Genomic DNA, 21,189 nt, shown 5'->3' with positions numbered 1-21,189 from the left:
GGTAGATGACGTCAACTGCTCTGCCCCTGTCCATTGGTTTCGTAGCCCCATCATAGAAGGCCACCAAATTGGTCAGGCAGGATTTCCCCTTAGTGAAGCCATGCTGGCTGTCACCAACCACCTCGTTGTTTTTCATGGGCCTTAGCATGCCTTCCAGGAGAATCTGCTCCAAGATTTTGCCAGGCACAGAGGTGAGACTGACTGGTCTGTAATTCCCCGGGTCATCCATTTTCCCCTTCTTGAAAATGGGGGATATATTTCCCTTTTTCCAGTCATCGGGAACTTCACCTGACTGCCATGATTTTTCAAATATGATGGCCAGTGGCTTAGCAACTTCATTCGCCAGCTCCTCCAGGACCCGCGGATGGATTCCATCAGGTCCCACGGACTTATCGTCAAACCACTTCATTTTTTATCTTTCACCAATGCAAATTAGCTGAGAATTGCCACATTTTATATCAAATGCCAACAGAGAACCATGTAATGGTGTGTTTTTTCAAGAGTACTGTCGATTTTTTTTTTTCCATAGTATATGCTCTCAAGCCCTTTGTATCCATTAGATTCCAGGTCTGCAAACACTTAAAGTTAAATTTAAGCATGCAAATAGTTTTATTTATTTTGTTGGATTTCCTTATGGCCAGAATTAAATCTGAATGCAAGAGGCTGCAGCAGCAGAATTACTCCAGATTGCCCGGGACTTTTCTCATCTAAAGCCAGTGCAGTGATGACCACATGGGGGCATGAATCCTGGTTAACAGCTTAGGATACTATCAGCTGATGACAGTGATGGGATTTCAGTGTTAAAATTCCCAATAGTGAAGTAGTCTGAAGCTACACTTTCAGGTTTAATTGATTGTTGGATCTCTAACTGCATTCCTAAAGTACTGGGGATTTTTAAATTGCAGCAATATTTCAGTATATGTTGAGTCTTTTATAGCATTTCCCCCCTTCAATACGACATGTATTAAATATTAATTCAAGTAATTAAATACCATCTCCAGCTAAGCAGTAACAGCTCTGAGCAATTATATGTGGATTTTCCATGTAATTAAAATGTAATTAAGATGTAATTGAAGTATATGGGTTTAGATTCCAAATTAAAGTTTTTTCCATTAGCATAGAGCCACCATTCATTTTCTGATACTACCAGAGGATCTAGCTCAGTCTTGCTCTTTTATTACTGTCAGGTATAAAGCATCATCCTAAAGTGTGCTCACTGAAATGGAAAAGATAGATTTGCTGAGTAAGGAGGTGCTATTAACTAAAATTTCATTTATTGGATAAGCAGCATAGGTACTGGTAGCTGTGTAACTGGGTATAAAATCTTGCAATACTGCTTATGCAAACCAAGTATCAACATCCTTAAACTGTCAAGTTAAAAGACATAATAGCATAAAAGGGATGGAGACATTTAAAGTTATAGGGTGAGGTGGGTGATTTTTATAATGCCCTGGCAGTACTGCCAGCGTCAAGTGATGGATGTATCCCAGGACTCAAAGCACATCTCATTTTCAAAAAACAGGAGTCAAGATGCACCCCTTTGAGTTCTTCCCCTCCAGAATAATGTTTATGCAGCTATAGGCTGGGGATGTTTTTCCCTATGGTTTTCAGTTTAGATGAGCCTACAGAGGACATCTGGTTCAGTTTTTCACATTTGTTCAAGAACCACAATAGCTAGAACTTTGATTTTTTTATTATTTGAAAAAAACCCCAAATTATTAAACAACCTTTTCCAAGTCTTAATGAAGCTGACATTAGTACAAAACTATGTATTTTCATCCCTTACGTAGCATGGTAAGACACTGCTGGTGCTCAAAGTAGCAGGGGAGATCTGTGGGAGGCCCCTTGGAGAGGCAAGCCTGCAGCTGGTGGAAGACTGGATGCCCTGTCTTGTCCTCAGCCTCCAGAGAGGCCACATCACATCTCGTAGTGCTTTTTAGCAATACTATTTCAAAACGCCTGTTAGCACTCCAGAGATGCTTTAAGTGCTTCTTTTTTGGTTGGAGTAATATGGTGAAAGCAAGATGAGCACAACCAAGTGCACTGTAAAAATGGCAAGACTTGGCCTTCCTAGAGCATCTTGCCATTCAGATTTGGTGGGAAGACCAGCAGAAGGTCCCCAGGTCTATTACTTTCTGCTGTACTTAGGTAGTGAAATCATATCCTTAACCATGGAAGCTATGTGGTGCTACCTGGTGACCACCAGTAATATTTTCAAATAAGCGTTTTAGTGTTAGTCTGGGCTGCAAATTGGCAATGCAAAACTCTAATACAAAAAAGAGAGCAAGATATACTCCAAGACGCTGCCGAGGAAAATGAATTATTAAATCAATTGCTCAAGATAGCAAGGCGCGTAGATCTTGCCAGCTTGTTTTCTTACCTTGTCTTGATTTATGCATTCATTTATTCATAGCCATAATTACTGTGTCAGCACAAGTTTTGTAGAGCAAACCCAAATAGTATTAGCATTAACAAGTAGCATAAATTGTAAAGTCATATCAAATTAATTATATTAGGACCAGATCAATAATGGCTGTGATTTTGATTTCTAAAAGCATACAGAAAGCAAAGCTGCCTATGAGGGTAATTTAATATCCTGAAGTTCTGATTGAAAAATGATTGGTTGTTCTCATAGTGCATTAGTTTGATGGGAAGGAGTTGAGTCAGCAAGACCTTCACATCTGGATTGACCATAACTATGATATCTCCAGCTTCCTTAACTGAGATATACATTAAAGTCGTTCAGAGAAAATAATTTCATAACCCCAGACATACCATCTATAAATAAATGCCTTGGTATTATATAGACAGAACACAGTAGAATTTCTGCTGGGAAAGTGAGGCTGGGTAGAAAGGTCCAGTACCATGATGAAAAAATAAAGCACTTGCCACTTGTAGGACTTCATATTCTTTCAGCAACAATTTTTTTACTTGGTCTACTTCTCACGCTGGTAATGTAAATTAAGTGGGAGGCAGTCATCTTAGAATGTAAATATATAGAGAAAATTATATGTGTTCATGGATTTCAGGATTAAGGTGGCAACTTTTATAGACAGGTGGAGTAATCAAACATCTCTTCTGTAAGGATCAGAAGGGGGATGAAAAGGATGCCATTAGTTCTGGCAATGGCTGGGATCCTGGGACTTGAATGTATGTTCACCCTTCAGCCTGTTCAGCTCTGTGGCTGAGTTTTAGAGAAGGGGGGTGCTGAGTTCTGCATACCCCAGCTCTTTTTTCCTTGTTAATGATTCAGCCCCACAGGAGTCCAGGTGTGGAGCTCTCTGCTCACTCCCAGCCTTGCTGTCAGCTCCAGGTAACTACTTCAGCACAGCAAATGCTATGTGCTCTGTGAACTGTTAATCCCTTGTCTGCAAGGTGGCTCTGGGGCATTACTGGTCTGATAGGAGTGTCATTGGCCCCTCTCCTATCTTACTGCATTATTTATTTCACTGAAGAATATTCACACATTTTTCTGTGTCTTTGTCTTTTTTCTTGTGCTCCCTATTTCCATGTGTGTTGATCATAGGTTGCATTTTTATGTGGAGAAAATGTCTCTAATGTCTCTGTCACCTGTTAACTCTGTAGTTAACCACAGCTTAAAAACAAATGCTGCAGAGATGTTAAAAACAAAGACAGGTCCTGGGCATCTTCTTTTTTCTGGCACCCACTACTTGCAGAGGAAGACTGTTATTTGCCCCATCCTTCCTTTCAGAGCACTCTCTCAAAGCACCGTTCACACCACATCTTCAAAATCTAGATTATCCCACAGAACTGGTTTCAGACACAACCACACATATATAGCCCTCGACGGTTACAGTTTTGGAGGTTGGCTCCGAGGGGGGGAACAAATAGAAATTGTTTAGTGTAGAGCTGGTGCTGGAGGAAAAGTAACATGAAGCTATGGCTTCAGTTCATTTTGTCCCTGTTACTATTGGCACAGTCTAACAGTAGAGCTGAGGTGACCAGATACATAGATACCTCTCAAAATTGGAATCCAAGTTCCCCTTCTCCCCCCAGCCCTGCTCCCCATTACACGTTGTGGCTTCTGGGTGCTTCAGGCAAATTTTCTGCATCTTCAGGCTCCCCAGACTGTCTCACAGTAAGCATAAAAGAAAACTACCTGGTGTTCAAAGGGTAGGGATGGGGGTAGGCTGGGTAATTATACATTTGGTGGCAGCTAGCCAATATAGATCAATTTAGCTGCACTGTGTAATGGCAGCCACTGAGCCAAGGAGTCCAACAGCAATCAGCTTCAGTCAGCATCCAGGTCCTAAACTGATGAGCTATGGGTAACCTGAGCACCTAAACTTTCTGGTGCTCACTGGCTCGTACAAGGACCCTTTGAGTGTGCTTTGCCACACACTAAAGTGATGCACTGCTGCTCTGCTGGCCCTGGTTGCAAGTTTCCAACAGAAGCTTCCCCAGCTTGCTTCTCCCTTCTTTCTCTTGCCTATTAAAAATATGTTTTTGTTAGTTTTATTTCCTTCTCTAGTAGAGCACTTGTGCCCATTCATTCTTCACCTGGGAGACTTTCAGAAAGGAGACTCTCAACAGCCTCCAAAGGAGTATGTTCAAAAGCTTTTCTGGTGTGTAGAGAGCCACCAGGCACTTCTAATATGTTTTGCAATTTATGCTTAGTGTTCCATACGGAAAACTCAGGAATTAAAAAAAGGTGTAACAATTTGACACAGTCCTTCCTCTGTTACCTTTATCAACAAGTAAATTATATTTCTAAATTATTTTTCATCCTGTAGTGTTATGTGTCCATTTAATTTACCCTGACATGTAGGCTAAAAAGCAGGGATCACAGTGACCTGTCTGATCGTTGTGCAGTTTCAGTGATGTATAAATTATTTGGTTTACACGGAATATGTAATCCCACTGCTGAAACATTTGAATGGTATTTTTTTTATGTCTAGCATTAAGTGGCACATATCTTGAATTCAATTTCATTCCAAAACAAAAGAAAATCTTTACGTGGATTCTGCATTCGAAGATGAGGTATGATAGGTTAAAGGACATGGGGCTGTACTTCCCTTACAAACGAAAGACATCTGAATTCCTGCCTTGGAGGCAAAGCAGAACTCAATTTGAGCTGTAGAGTCCACCTATGCTCTCAGAAATTATTTCAACCTCATTAGTGACCTGAAAATTCTTACATAAATCTGGTTTACTCGTACCTGTTAAATAGAAATTTGTCTTCTGTTGCACCATTTCTTAAATTTGCCTTCAAGAAGAGCAGTTTTATTAAATAAAGTTAATCCTCCTTCTCCGTGTTAATTTATGAGCATTCATTTTTGCTCATGGATGAAAACAGATAGAAAGCTGACAATTTCTCCTTTATCCTGCCAAGGCATAAGATGCCGCCTGCCATCCTACGTTATACCAAAGCGTATGTCAGCAAGGTTGAGAAAAGCTGCATTTATTTGAATATATCCCGAAGTAGTTGATTTTTTTAACATGTATTGCTGATGATTTAGAATTTGTTGTGGAAGAAACCATCTATTTAAAATGGCAGGTAGTTACCTGTGACTTTAAAAAAATCTCGTCTCAATGTAAACAAGTGTGAAAGAAGAGAAAATGTTATTGGTGAGTGTACAATTTGAAAAAAAAAATGATTCGATTATTTGAATGCTGCCTTTTCTAACTGTGCTAATTTCCCCAGACACAAATGAGTAGAGGTGTATTTTAGGAGGAGATGCTAATATGTTAAGAGACATTGTTAGTGGAAAATGTATTGAGTTTCAGAAAACTGAGTTTAAAATAGGTTTCCAGCTGCTTGGTCATTACCATGTTTTGTCACATCCCTTTGCTGATTGCTTTAAACTAATGTTCTTCTACACTTCTCTCCCCTGGTGATGGCTCAAGAACTTACAAGATAAACAGGGGAAATTGATTGCTGGTATGAAATGCTGCAGCTTATTATGCACTAAATGAAGTAAAAAACCATGAAAGAAACAACCATAACTCCCTCTGAGTAAATGTAAAAGGAACACTTTTCTTCTTCATCTCATTCAATAGCGATGATTTTAAATGTCTCATAGCAACAGAGGGTATAAAACCTCTGTGAAACCATGTATTTTGAATAACTTCAAAATTATGCTAAACTTCATAGGTAAAACAGAGGGTTCAAATCCTGAAAAAATAATACAAATGTAAGTATTAAAAGCAGTAGGGCAGTAAGCTGAAGAAATTTGAGGGATGAAATCGAAAAAAAGAAAGGAGAAAGCAGAAAAAATGAAGGAAAACATTGCTTTCCTGTGAAGTGAAAATTGTATTTTACACTTATTTCCATTCTTTTTTTGTAGTGCCAAAATAACGCTGGTTTGTGCAACAGTAGGCATTGCCTTTGCTCAGACATAAAAGCAAGCTGCCAGGTCCTGGCTGTCACCTTGCCTGGGAAAAGCCTCAGCTGGCAGGATGCGTGAGGTGAAACACCGTTAGTTCAAACCTTAGCTACAGAGGCCCAGTCTCATGTGCCATGCATCCTGTTTGCAACATGGTCAAGGGATATACCTAGTTGTTCGCTGCAGCTCAAATGACACTGTAGCAGCTCCTTAAGCTGTAGTAACTTACTCACCTGAGCTCTTAACATACGTCTGCACAGTTTTGCAGAGACATTTAAGGTGTTGAGTTGTTGCCAGCGCATAGAAATCGGCTTTGTCCTTCCAACTGCTTTCTCCTTTCCTATTGTCATGGAGTACAACTTAAGAGAAGACATTAAAGGGTGCAGTGCAGTGAAGCTCAGATCTAACTTCTTTTGCCGTATGAGTGCAATCAAAAGTAAAATCAAGCATGGCATCTTAGCTGTAGGTATCTTACCTTAAATAGCTATCTGTCTCATAAGCATATATCATTGTTTGTGTTTTCAGACAGCTGAAGTGGCACTAGCCAATTTGAAGAATAAATATGAAAATGAAAAAGCGATGGTGACAGAAACCATGACCAAACTACGGAATGAATTAAAGGCTTTGAAGGAAGATGCAGCAACCTTTTCATCCTTGAGAGCGATGTTTGCAACTAGGTAAGGGAAAGGGTGTCACTGCTTGGTTTGGCTCTGTAAAAGAAAATTCATGTGTGCTAAGTGAGAATAGATTTAGATGTTGGATGGTTAGGAGGAGAGACAAAAATTCTTTTCTGCAAGGTCAGAGGTTTACCGAATGAAGGTGAATGAGTCTTAAGAGTGCACACTGTGCAAAACCTGCAAGCTTTCAAGTGCTACCGAGATGGGTGTCTTGGAAGATAAAAGCTGGAGAATAGCAATGTCAGTACAACCTTGAGTGAAGTGTTATAAATGCCAATATATGCCTGCAGTATATTTGCATTTATAGAGCTTTTTAAAGTGGAAATCAAATAGTAGATTTATGTGGCTGATTTTCACATTCAGAAGTACGCAATGACTCTGCCATGTAAAGCTATTGTATGGTAAACGATGATTTTCAGAATCCCATGTTTTTATTATCATGAGATTTAGTACTTACCACTAGTAAAATCTATTCCATCAACCACACTATTCTGTAATCCAGCACTAATAATTGTGAGGCCGCTGCGATTTCCCACTCCAGCATGAATTCTTACTTTTTCCTGCTGTGATATCCAATTTTTTTATCTTCTCTTTCACAGGATAAAAGTTTCACTTACCTTCTGTAACATAGTTCCTTCTGGCAGGACAGGCATTAATCATGTCTCATCTTTCCTTCTCCCACAATTTCTTAAGAGGGGCTTTTGGTTTTAGCTGCTTTATAAAAGGTTACCTAAAACTATCTTTTTTTTTTTTTTTTTAAAATCCAACAGTTTCATCAAAAAATTCTTAATTGCCAAATATGCATGGAGATTAGTATCCTCAGATTATCAAGGCTTTCTCCCCACCTTGTGGTCAAACACAGCGCAGATTTCTTGCTAGTGCTTTAGCCCATAAGCGATAAGACATCTTCATGCCTCTTGCCAGCTTTTCCCCAGTATATGGTACATAGGTGCCATCTCACCTCTTCCAGCCTTCTGAGGTCCTCTGTTGCTTAGTGACAGTAGCTGCAGCAGCTGGGAGAGGTGGAAAAGAAGGAGAAGGGACATTTACATGCCATGACATTGGTGCTGTGTACAAGTTCATCATAGGTTCATCGTCAGAAGAGTATGAGTAGTGCAATAATTGAAATGAAGAACCTCAGTATGTGGTGTGAACCAAGGTAGTTCCATTGATTTCATTGTCATCTGAAGATGGAAAGTTGGGTGCGTGTATTCGAAATGCATGTGTTGATCTTTATTTGCAAGCTCATTACTCTAGAGATACGTGAATGTGCTAACTCTATAAGACTTCCTGGAAGGCTACTAACTCCAGCAGAAAAGAGTGGCATCATGAGCATAAAGCAAACAAGGGTCTTGCATGGAGCATAAACCATCTACCTACAAGTTAAAAAAAGACTACGAAAATTTAGAAGTTGTTCCTTAAGAGGATGGTAGGTTTCTGTTCTATGAATGGTAAAGGGAATTTGGTGATTTGCTGAGTTACAGATTTCTACTTTGTAAATGTCTAATGTTAGTAGAGATAAAGCCCACCCAAAGCATCTGCTGTTGTTGGTAAACTCCTTGCAGTAATGGTTAAACACTCAGTGCATGGCCTGTGAAATATATCCCTGCCCTAGAGGTAGTTACGTTTTGCTCATTGTTTTCTGAGCACAGGTATAAAAAGTAATTCAGTGCAAGGTCTTGAATGTAAGTATACTCATATAGATTTTTCTGTCGTAAAATATTCCTTTTTCTTCATTAGCCTGGAATATTATGGCCTTTATAATTGAATCAGTTTTCCTAAATGTTCAAATAATTGACTTATACTGAATAGTCCATTTGGAATAGCATTTGTTTAAATGACAGAGAGCTAATATACTCTAGATGTCTGTTGAAGAAGAGAAATCCATTTGAAAAAGACTGTAAGATTCTCCATGCAGTACCATTAGATGCAATAGCAACCTTCAGCATAAAAAAGCAATTGTTTAGTCTTCTGTTGAATAAAACAGTGGTTTCCATGGTTATCCTGCATCACATGGTACTTCTGAATTTGTACCGTAGGGAGAACATCTCTCTGATAGTAGAATTATATTATAGATATGAAAATAATTTCATATACTGTTTGATAAAACAATAGCCTTTCTCTTTCATAAGCCATTCTTTTGTGTTCATTTGGTCTACAAATGGATGTTCATTCTGGTGCTGAACTGTATGGTTTCTTCTTCAAATGCACTGGATAAAGATTGTATCTTGTTATAAGCACAGCACAGTTGTTTCTGGTCTGAACAGCAAAGATGACACTTTTCTTCAGAGCTCCCCTGTGCAGAAAGCAGGAGGCATCCTTTTCCTGTGTTTTTCTGCGACACTTGTGCATCCTTCCATGCCTTAAGTTCTTTCTTCAGTTTTTCTCTCCTCCAACTCAAAAGTCCTTCTGTCCTGCTTGTACTTCTACTTTTGCAATTTTTCCTTCTGGGACTGTTTTTTTCCCAATCCAAAATCTGTTTCTCATCGTTACAACTTCATCCTTCCCTTTTCATTACCTTTGTGATCGCTTTCTGAATTCACTTCAGACCTATCAAGATGTCCTCAATACAGTTCAAACTCCCTTTTCCCCAAACACCTCCCTCAAAAAAGAAAAAGCAATAATGTGCAAAACCTCTTTTCTGTGGGATGTATGGGATTTGGCAGAGCAGATCTGAAGTTGCTATTCAATGCCAGGGTCATGTGCTGTCCGCCAGACTTGCAGCTCCTGCTTTTACCCTGGTTATTTTGTCCTGGCCTGCTTCTGGTAGTTCCAGGCCAGAAAAAGCGGTGAGAGCTTTTCCTGCCCCTCCTCTTATTTCCCCTCACTCCAACCCTGAGTTGCTGACCCAGGGTGGGAGCTGTGAGATTGTGAGGAGACAGGTGGCCAGCGCTCATCCAGAGGGCAAATGAAATGCAGTCTTTAGAACATTAGGTTCCCAGCCTGCAGTATGGGTTGCCCTGGAAGAGGAAGGGAAGTCTCATGCTGAAGGAGAGAAGGAACTACTTTTAAAGCAGGACCTTAAGGGGATTCAGAAAGCTATTTTTACTGAGTCTCTACACATACTTGCTTTCCCAGCCTAAATAGAGATACTCAAAAGGAGGGAGCAAGACCTGTTACGTTGCCGCAATCCTGACACCGCATGCATTGATTCTATTCTCCATCCATCAAGACATTTTCTTATGATTAATGCTTAAAGAAGTGTGCTAAAGAGATGGAATAGAAAGTTTGGACAGGTCCTAGATGAGCAAGCATTTAGTAACAGAAGAGTATTATACTTATATGGCTAAAGCGGGGATCTGTCACTGTCAGTGTCACTGGTTTTTAGCTCAAGCTTGGCTATGATTTATGTTACCTAAATTACACATAAGCCTGTCTCAGTATTTGGTTTGCATTCCTAGATGAGAGGTAGATGGAACTAGAAATCCCTTAAACTCCTATATAAGCTTCTTGGATCACTTCATACAAAATAAGCAGGCTTATGTGTCTGTCTGCTTCCTTTCTGAGACCAGAGAAACGAGAAATAGGTGAAATCTTGACTTTTGTGCTGATGACAAGTAGTCCAGCAGACAGCAAGATAACAGCACTGTTTAATAGTCACTTGCAGATTAAACCTGTCCTGAGGCAAGGGAGAAACTCTCAAAGATCTCCGACTCAAGAGGAAATAACCTAACTTGTTTTGTTCGCTAGTATTTTGAGTGCCTCAGAAAGCCTGAATCAGAGCCCTGGTGCATCTTGGAGCCCTGCTTGGTCCACAATTGGTCAGTGCCATGCCAGAATTCATCTCTCTTAGGAGTTCTTAACCTTTTTCTTCCTCAGTATGCTGTTGAGACTTCATGAGTGTTTATAAAATGTGTGGGCAAAAAGGCAATATGGATGTGTGTAATGCTTTATTTTTGCTTTTTTAATTAGAAACATTTTTGATTTTATCCCACACTTGCACATAGCAGGGAATATTTCAGTGAAGAGAAATGAATCTGTTAATTCAGCAGTTTCTAAAGTTAATTATGGACTGATCTAGGTTTAACCTTTCTGAATGCTGTTTCTGAAAACACCCCACGTGCTTGAGCAACAAAACGTAGAGACAATGGACCATGTGTTTGTGAAAAATAATAGGAAACTTCGAGTCATAATGGAGGTCAGATGACTGGAACCACCCAAACACTGCGGTGGACTGCCAAAAATGTGGGGTCACTGTTTTGGGGAGACTTCTAGGAGAGGAATATAATTAATCAGAACAGTTGGAAAATGTTGTATTAACAAGATTTGTTTTGTCTAGAATATGAGGTCAGCTACCAGCACCTAGTATATCCAGGTTTCTAGGGCCAGCTCGCTATATAGTTCATAATAGGTAGTGGAAAGCAGGTTTGTCTAAGTCTGCTTTAGTAATCCACCTTCATGGAGCTTGTTTCTTAACTGCTCAGTTGTGCTGATTTACAAAGCAGATGCCTAAATACCAAGAACACAGCCTAAGGTCTGAGAAAAACCAATCTTTTTCCAAAATAAAAATTGGCTTTTTGTGATAGTAAAGCAAAGCCGTTCATTCCTCTGGTGGCACTGTGCTACAGGTGTTGCTGCAATTGTTACTTTTTAACATTTTCAACAGAAAACATACTTGGAAAAAAAAAAGGTGTCTCCTAGACAAAAAGGAAGTCAGGAGAGAATAAGAGACTCAGATACAGGATCCACCTCGTTACAAAAATGAGCCTTTAAAACACTGATAACACTGGCATTATAGTAATTCCTATTTCAAATTAATTTAATTTAATCTCCAGAATACTGATTTCGTTCTAATGCCTCTGCCAAAAAACTGGGTGCAGCATCAATAGACATCTCATGGCCTGGAGCAGAAATAGGTGTGCAAGTTAGTTTTAAGCCAGATGTTTCAGAAATATCTCCTCAAGGCTTGACTAGAGACAGTTATGCTTATTAAGGTCCTGTAGAAGAAAAGATAATACAGAAACTGTAGATGTAACTATGTCTGACTTAGTAATTTTGCTTCCAGCGCTGGAATTACTCAAAAGGAGAGTGCTATATATACATATATATGTGAGTGTGTGTGAAGAATGACAATGAATTTTTGAGTGTACTTTATTTCTGTTTCCCAAGGAGGTTAAAGTTTCACAGAAATTATTTTCACCCCTCAGTCTGCAATAATTCAAAAGTTTATTGCATCACACATTTTGAGAAGAAAAGTATTTTCTATGCTTGTTTTCTGAGTAATACTGGTGAAGTTAAATCCTCATCCATTACACTCCTGTAATTGCATAGCAAAGCTATTTAGATTTATACAGGTCATGTGGGAAGGAGATTTGGTGAAAGTGGCAACATTTCACATTAAAAAATCTTGATGTTGCCACAAATGTCCAAAGGTCAGACCATACTGCTGTAGATCATTTGTATACGTTTATAGGTCTTGGTTCTTACTGATTAGCCGGTCTATTGTTCACAAACTGAAGCTATTTCACTTCAGAAAGTGACTAAGACTATCCTGGTAAGCCTTGCTCTTTCTGTTAACTTTAGGAATCATTATTATATAGGGTGGAAATAAATTGAATTCAGCCTTCAATGCTAACAAAATCATAAGAAGGGTGGTTTTATTTCAAAATCTGTCTCAGAGAGATCTAAGTCAAATGAAAAAAAAATACAGTTTTTCATGCAGATAAAAGAGGCTGAGGGTTAAAAAGGATTAGGTGACCATAGCAATGGATACCTGAGCACACCTCCAAGAAATTCAACTCTAAATGTGAAATAACTTCCAGGTGTGGGATTTCCTGAATAGTTCCTCTCTAATCAGTTAACAATGCTAAACAACTGAGGGCTTTTGATTTCACAAAATCTCGTGTCAAGCGTTCAAAGTACTTGCAGTCTTTTTTTCACTGTTTTTTATAATGTTTTGTTGAAGTGGATATTACTGTCTATGGAAAATAATATTATCTAATTAGTAGACATGGATTAGCAGAAACAGCACCCAGTACTGTTATTTGTGGAATAATCTGGAGATTATTCCACAATAATAAACCTCCCCTCCAATTACTCTTTATCTGCATTGGAAACATACTACATTGTCATAGGCTCCTCTGATCTTATAGATACAGGTTCTTTTGCTGAACAGGAAGTGATGGCATTCAGATCCAAGTCTACATTCATTCAAAGTGGGAATGGAAGAATTCAGGCTGTCTGCTTCCACGATTAGGTTTGGCAAAAGCTTGGGTCAGGATCTGCCCCTGTAACTGCAGTCCAGGAATGCAGTCACTCTTAGGGTTGGTTCTTGGACCAGTTCCCCAGATTTCTGCCTTGTTTGTTTTCTCAGGTGTGATGAGTACGTCACACAGCTGGATGAGATGCAGAGGCAGCTAGCAGCTGCGGAGGACGAGAAGAAGACCCTAAATTCTCTGTTGCGCATGGCTATCCAGCAAAAACTTGCCCTTACTCAGCGACTGGAGGATTTAGAGTTCGACCATGAGCAGTCCCGACGCAGCAAAGGCAAGCTTGGAAAGAGCAAGATCGGCAGCCCTAAAGTAAGTGAGGAGGCATCAGCCACCGTGCCAAGCATAGACACTTTCCTCCTGCATAGTCAGGGCCCACAGCAACCAAACTTACTGGTCAGCAGTGGCACTCAGAGGAAAAGGTATGCATGCAGTGATCTTTACAGTACAGTGCAGTGGCCAGACTTTCATTAAGTCGTTCACTGAATTGTAAACATTATAATTCTTTTTTTATTATTATTTTGTTCTTTTTCTTTCCATACTTTTACTGGGGAAGAGGAGGTGGGGGGGATATGAATATGAAATTCAAAGCCTGGCAACATGTGATTCCGATCCACCTGCTCACTATGTCATTTCCTCCTCTTTAATGCAGTGTTTTGAACTATATTCTGTCAGTGTCTCAGTGCATCTTGTATGTCTTTAATATCAGTGTGAATGTATTTTCTTTAACAAGTTTTCCTTAAGTGTTCCTTGAGGTTTTCTATAATGAGCATCTGAAATAAAAAAAGGATTGTGCTCCATGAGCATTTCAGCGCTTAACACAAAAGAAACTGCATCTCTTTGTTAAGCTCTGGTGCTTACTTGTTCTTTATCAGTACAAAAAGAACATGGATATGTTCACTCAGATCAATTTTTCTACATAGGAGCAAGCAGCCTTTTGAAGGGGGTTGGCTGCCATTCATAACCTAATGCAAATATTTTGCTGTTCAAGCAGCGAGTTCTTTTCTTGTGACTGCCCTGCCAAAGCTCTACAGGTGTGGGGATCTCCGCAGTTCTGAAGATGAAGAGGATTCTCATTTAGAGAAGTCCTGCGTAATCATTATCTTTTCTTGTGTACTTTAGTCACAATTCAAAACCAAGTGAACATTCAGGGATCCTTGTAGATGTCGACTCCAGGATGCTGAGTTATAGCTCAACCTCGTCCCCTCCTTCGCTAATATGAACCAGGATTTCCAATGCAGGCAAGGTGCCCTGCTGTGGAAATGACATGGGGTGGCAACACTAGTTGTTTTTTACCTGTTAAGCAAATTAACATGATGTTGTCATTTGTGAGGCTTTGAAAGGTAATTAAAGTAAAACTCTTTTGTTTCCATATGTATTTTTCTTGGATCTCCTGCAAGACTATTCTCACCTTCCCTTTGTGATCAGAGCCATCCCAGGACTTCAGGGACCTACCTCCAGAAATTATTAAGAGCCCCCCCTCATCCCACCTCCACAGAATCATATCTTCTGAGGGGCCCCCCTTCCATGAGTGAATTCATCCATGGGCACCGTCTCAGCAAGGAAAAAAGGTTAACCGTGGCCACACCAGGTAAACATTTTTTCCTTGGGTGCATGTGGTGCTGAGTGGTTAGCAGAGCAGGGGATTCTCCCAGCACTGCAGATGCAATCTAATTTGGGCATCTTCTTGAGACCTGAAAAGCAAAATGTCTCCTCCTGTAACAGGAGATGACATTCTGCTGGCAGCAGCCCAAACTGGTTCCAGATGCAGTGGGGAAAGTCCTGCTGTGGTATCGGTGGGTTATGTCCCACTGGCATCCACAGAGGTTGCACCCCTGCACCTGGGTGGTGCTTAGGCTGGTGGCTGTGTTGGTAGCCCCCGTGGAAGTCATAAACCAAATGGGACAGAGGAGTCAGATATGTAAGGACCAGCAAGGGAGTGATTGGCAGTGTGCAGGAGCCTACACAACATCCATCTTCTGCTTGCCCTGGAGGATTCAGTCAGTTTTTTTCTAAAGGGTAAAGTTAAAATCACAGAAGGTTTAGTTTATATAAATTGAGTCATGAAGTTTATCTTTGCAGGAAGCCTTTGCTCTTCATTTCCTGCTAAAATGTAGTATCCACTGTGAACAAGGCTTAGAAAGGAAATACAAACTGGCATGCCATTTCAAAGGTTGTGACATCTTTCTTCTGACAACAAACTGATAATTATTTTATTTGTATGCCTGAGCAGAACCTTTAAATGTGCACACTCTTGCCTGGTGGTAAATGTTTTCATTTTTTGTTTTGAAATTTGTCATACAAAAAACCCCATATGTAGAAAATATAAAAGCTAAAACCCATAAAGTGGTTTCTGCTCAGGTAAATGTTTATTCTGGAAAGCTGAGCAATACCCTACAGAACGTTATCTCTCTAATTCAGTGCCAGCAATATCACAGCTGCCTTTGAGTAGTGCCATGCAAGTAACACCCACTCAGAGAACAAGTGTAAAACTGCAGAGTCTGAACAAGACATTTTCGTAAGGAGCGTTACAGCAAATAAATCAAAGGGCTGGCTCCTGGGGAGAAAAAGGCTGTGATGGGGAAAGAAGCAAAGCCTTTAAAATATGTCAAATAAATGGTACTGATCTTTCAGCAGTGCCTTGGTATTCCATTGGCAATGGAAGGCCACATGCTAATTTTCTACCCCATCAAAAGGAATCTGTTTCCTAAATATTGGCAGTTTCTCTTGAATTCTTTCCTCTTTATCCTACAACAGAATAAGGATGATTTGCTTTCTGGTTGACACTTGAATCTCTTTAAAGGACTGAATTTTGTGTTTTCGATACAGCCAAACTCCCCAGTTTGCCCAAAAATGGCAATGTTCTAACATAAAATTTAGATGACTCTTCTAACTGTGTTTGTACTTTCCATGAGAGTGTCAGGCAAAGGAGAACCAGATTTTAATCCAAGGACCTTTGTGTGTAGAGCCCTGACTATATATTGTAAATGCAGTTTAGTGGTTGGAGGAAGTAATGAGTTAAAAAATAACTATGCTATAACACAATTTACTTTTTTGCAAAATTGTTAGTAAAATGATAAAATATGTAATCTTTGAATTTATTGATTTATGTTGCAATTCTCCTTATGAATCTACAGCAGTCCCAGTTCAGTCTTTCTGAACACATTTGTCAGAATTTTATGTCATAACATGGCCTTAGTTTCAGCCTGAGACACTGAAAGTTTTGAACCAGAGATTTTTGTAAGCACTCAAATTCCACAGGGCCCGTGTTAGAATCAGGTTGAGGATTAGGTAGGAAATTTTTCAGCATTGTTCTTAACATTTTCTGGAAGATTTCTCACTGTTATTTAAAGATCAAAGGAATGATGCACCAAGTAGGATTTTTTTGCCATCTGTCTAATTATCTGTTTCCTGAAAGTAAGGAGGAGTGAAGGATGTTATTCTGCTGTTTTTATAGGGAATGTTTAAAAGCCTCATATCAGAAAGAGTTTCTGTTCTCAGATAATTTGTGCAGTCAAGCAAGCCAGCAAGAAATGTAGCAACCTGCACCTGCTTCTTCATCAGAGAGGTTGCAAAAGAGCAGCATCCAAATTCAAGCACTATGGAGCAGAGTATAGCTTGGCTTGAGGATTAGGAAAAGCTTCTTCACAGACAAGGTAATCAGGTATTGGAGCAGGCTGCCCAGGAAAAGTTGTAGAATCATCGTCTCAAAGTGTTAAAAAAAAAACGTGTAGACGAGGCCCTCAGTGACATGGTTTAGTCCTGGGGTAGTGGTTGGACTTGATGATCGTAAAGGTCTTTTCCATGATTCTATGATTCTATGATTCTATGTGTCCTCAAGAGTGGAGTAAGACTGATTGAAGCCTAAATTAGATTGAAACAAGTTTTGTTTGATTGGGTTTTTTTTTTTCTTTTAAATTTGGGAACAAATTCCTTCAAGTGAATATTTCACCCATATGATGTCTGGGCTTCCCTCCTCATCAAGGGATGAGGGATATGCTCTACTGCTGTTTTAATATTTTCTTTCTGGATTTTGAGCTTTTTCAAAGTGCAGCATCTAGGATATGATTATCAGAAATGTTCTGCAAAAATGTAAACAGAATTTCATGTTCCTTCTTATATATTTTTCTTAAAATAATGTTAAAGTGAAATTTATTATGTAGGGCAAGATTCTTGTCTTCAGTTCCTCTTTCTTGCTTTTTCATCTTGTTTAGGCAGCATGAAGATACGGGCAAGCATTTTCAAAAAGGTATTATGGGTAGAAGCTCTTAGTAGGAAATGAAGCTGTCTTTACCCCTCCTCTCTTTTGGATTAAGGGGTTAGGAAAATGATTGAGGGAGGCTAAGACTGACACCACTCTCTGCAGCAGCGGCTGTCAGCAGAGGTGAGCCAGAGTTGGAAAGGTAGGGAGAATAATCTTTGGATAGCAGGTTTCTGTCTCCTTTCATTGTGTGGTGAAAAGGGTTTGAATTCAAGGTCTTTAGCTGTGCACATATTTTGTTTATTTAGGAATATTTTGCCAAAAATAGTTCTAGCTTTGCTTTTGAACTGAAGTGCCACTGTCACAAAGTTCCTCACGTATTTCTAAGCCTTGCTGCTATAAGAGTATTAAATACCTCAACTTTGTTTTTTTATGCACTTCTCAATTTTGAAACAGCAGGACTCGTAGAAATGTGAACATAGATGAAAGCACAGCTTCTTTTTAAAATTACTGTGGAAAAAGTCTGTTCAGGAACACTCAGCTCAGATCTGAATTTTGCTAGGAGGATGCTTTGTAGATCTTTATGTTTGCTCAGGTCACACAGGGAACAGTTTTAAATATTGCTAGCTTCTCCTTTGTGAAGCATTAATGTTATAGATTAATGTTATAGATTAATGAAGAAGAAAATCACCATAACTAGGATCTAGATACCTCTTTCTATGATAACTTTGTGTTACAGAATTTTATTCTGAATTCTAGTTCACGAACAATATGTATGTATCTGTACATTCAGTGAAACAATTTGTTCTTGAAAAGCAGGGAAAGCAGTTAACTAAGCCACCACTACTAAATAAGATATGCATCCATATGATATTTAACTAAGTCAGGTTAGTCTGCTCTGAATTGGTCAGTCAGGTAAGTCTGATTTGCTTCATCCAAGCAATGCAAAGCAGCTGCAATATACAAGCTTGTCAGAGCCATTATTTTTTAAACACCCACCACTTCATTCTGACAACTCAAATTTGCAGTCTGAGTGCAAATTGACCTTTGCACCATTAGAGATCCATGGGTGGTTCTTCTGAGTCCTTGGCCGTAAATGTATTGTATTTTTATCTACGGAGAATGTACTTGTGTTGATAGTGACCTGTCCAATGTCTCTGAGTTTGTGTAATCAGGCAGGCTACTGGCTATTGCAAGGCTCATGCAGTACTGATCTAATCTGTCACTCCTCTCTATGAAAAAAGGATCTTATGTGTTTTTAACAGAATTTTTTAAAATCAGGTGTAGGGTGGTTTTGGGGGTTTTTTGTTTGTATTTTTTCTTTTTACATGAACGTGATGCTCTTCACAAAAAAGATAAGTCAATCATTATTAACTATTATCTGTGTTCACTTTTTGTTCTGCATTGTTCTATTTTCTATGGGTTTTGTAAACATGTGCCATATTTGTGTATATATGTGTTCATTGTTTAATGAGCAGTATTAGTGCATATATACAGATATATGTATATATTTTTCTGCTCTCGGGGCCATGTCCTGCATCTGATATGCTCATTTAACTAAGCTTAATGAGCATTGTATATTTATGCCATTTCAAGCATGGTACGTTGTCCTTGTGGAGGCCGTTTTGAATTTGGAACAGTATCCTTGCCAAGGACATTAGTTAGCTGTAACTGATGAAAAAGTCAGCTGGCTAAATGTACTTTTACCTCTTGGTGCCACTGTGAACAGGACCTTTTTGCTCTATGCTTTTCCTCTTTTGCATTTAACTTTCCAGTTACCACTGATGAGACCAAAACCATACATTTCATGCTGATCAATATAATTTAGCTATTACAGCATGGATTCACTGCAGTTCTTCAAGTTTTACTTAATTTCTATGGGTATTTTTCACTATATAAACAAAGCAGTTCCAATATAAACCCTATTTTTAATAGAAATCCCGATCTCTTTCTCAAAACAGTAAAGAGAAAAAGAAAAAAAAAAAAGGATTGCAGTGAAATCCATGCTTTACTGTTGTATATTTTCATTAAAAGGTTATTGACATTTTTATCTCTGTATCTAAGTTATGATGTCATTGCTGGATGGAATGGTTAATATTAGCATCATTTGTTTAAGTTCTCCAGTAAAATCTTATTAGACTTCTAGTCGTTTCTAACTAATCAGGTATGCAGGTGACACATCATATCTTTAAGGTGTGTCACCAGATATTTATTGCTTTCTATGAAAATTTAGGGCTTTGGAATTCAGTCTTATCAATTAACTAAAACAGCTATTGAAATATCTTTATGTTGGTAACAAACCCATCTGTCTTTATCTTCTTTTATGACAAGGTTTAATGTGGTTTCATGACTTACTGATTTTTACCTTCAGATATACAGGAATGTTCAATATTGTGCTTCTCATCTCATAAAATAGACAAAGCTGAAGTGAGTCTATGTTTAAATTAGACATCCTGATATTTTAGCTCTCTAATAGAGCAGTTCCTTGGGCTGTTGTGATGTATGGAGTAAGTTCACCAGCAATTCTTTAATCAAGACTAGTACCCCTGGTTGTAAGTATGTCCCTGTCTGCATTTTTAGGGCTATGAAACCTCATAATTGTACCTTAATGTGTTTCTTCCAAAGCCTATTAAAGTCACTATTCCCATTGAACTTCAATTTTTGGATCAGGCACTTCTTTAGATGTAAAATAGTGCAAATATTTTTGGTGTGGATATATTTGTGGCCATCTGAAATGTCTCCTAGACGCTTACATTTCCATGAAAGACGGGTAAACGCAAAGACAGAAGTGTGACAATTTCTGTATTTTTAAGGCCTTTTTCTTCCTCTTTTGAAATGTTTAAAATGTGTGTCTTTTAGTATTTCATGAATCATCAGCCCTTTCTAAATGTGCTTTTAATGAACTGTGTATAAAAGAAAGGAACTGAATATATATTTTCATCCTCTACCATTTCCATTTCTGCTATTTACTAACCCATTATTTAGCATCTCAGTAGATTTAATGAGGAATTATCTAAAACATTCACAAAAAACATTTGGGAAATAACATAAACACATCATGATATAGAAAGTGTGAAAAAGCCTACAGAGGTGATAAGGAAACTCTTAATGTTTTTAATCTGTGACTGGAGAAGAATGCCTTTCACTACTTTAATTATTCTTAATATGAGTTACAGCAAAGGTCAAGGCTGGAATATAGCTTTATCACTGTACTTTGAGATAGCAGTCACATTGCTGCTGAAGCATATGGACTGATGGTGGAACAGTTCTCTAGGTTGAGCATAATTCACATTGAGAAAGAAAGTAGAAATCCAATCGTGCAGAATAAGAAAATAAGGGGGAAACACTCTATGTAGTGTAGCTCTTGTATAGAAGAAATAACTAACTAGAACATAGCCAAGAAACCTGACATCTTCTGGAAACCCGCTGAATCAGTGACCTACTAAACCGTGTCTGTCTGTGTAATGTGTCAGGTAGTGCACAAAGCTGTTAGTAATGCTCCATGAATTGGTTTGTAAAAATTACAAAGAAAGATAGCATTTCTCTAAATCCTATCAGAAAATAGCAATTAAATTCCCTACCTGTTCCAAAAAACTCAATCACCTGCTCTTACTCCTGAGAAACATTTAACAGAAGGCTCTCTGTTATGTCTTCTCTGTCTGACCTTGTCCTGAAGGTAAAGAGCTGAGAGGAGGAGGAGCAGAAGGAAGCCCCTGCCAGCTCGGAAATGTAGAAACAGTGGGACCTTTGCAAGG

The 21,189-nt window shown here is 38.9% G+C and overlaps 1 protein-coding gene across 9 annotated transcripts in view; it reads left to right on the top strand.

The window, feature by feature from the left end:
* Positions 1-21,189, top strand: part of BICD1 (BICD cargo adaptor 1) — a gene marked incomplete at both ends in the record, with an annotated part of 163,907 nt that overhangs the window by 131,111 nt on the left and 11,607 nt on the right. For 5 of the 9 annotated variants that reach the window (XM_080627478.1, XM_080627481.1, XM_080627482.1 and 2 more), the window contains 2 exons: positions 6,873-7,024; positions 13,338-13,545. In XM_080627478.1, coding sequence (XP_080483604.1) covers positions 6,873-7,024; positions 13,338-13,545 — 360 coding nt within the window. Of the gene's footprint in view, positions 1-6,872; positions 7,025-13,337; positions 13,656-14,633; positions 14,825-21,189 lie in introns of all 9 variants that reach the window. The other 4 variants (XM_080627474.1, XM_080627475.1, XM_080627476.1 and 1 more) reach the window with 3 other exon arrangements.

The sequence above is a fragment of the Psittacula echo genome (genome assembly GCF_963264785.1).
Source record: "Psittacula echo genome assembly, chromosome: 1".
Taxonomy (NCBI): Eukaryota; Metazoa; Chordata; class Aves; order Psittaciformes; family Psittacidae; genus Psittacula; species Psittacula echo.
Note: the sequence above shows the minus strand (reverse complement) of the source record. Positions and strands in the feature narration are given on the sequence as shown.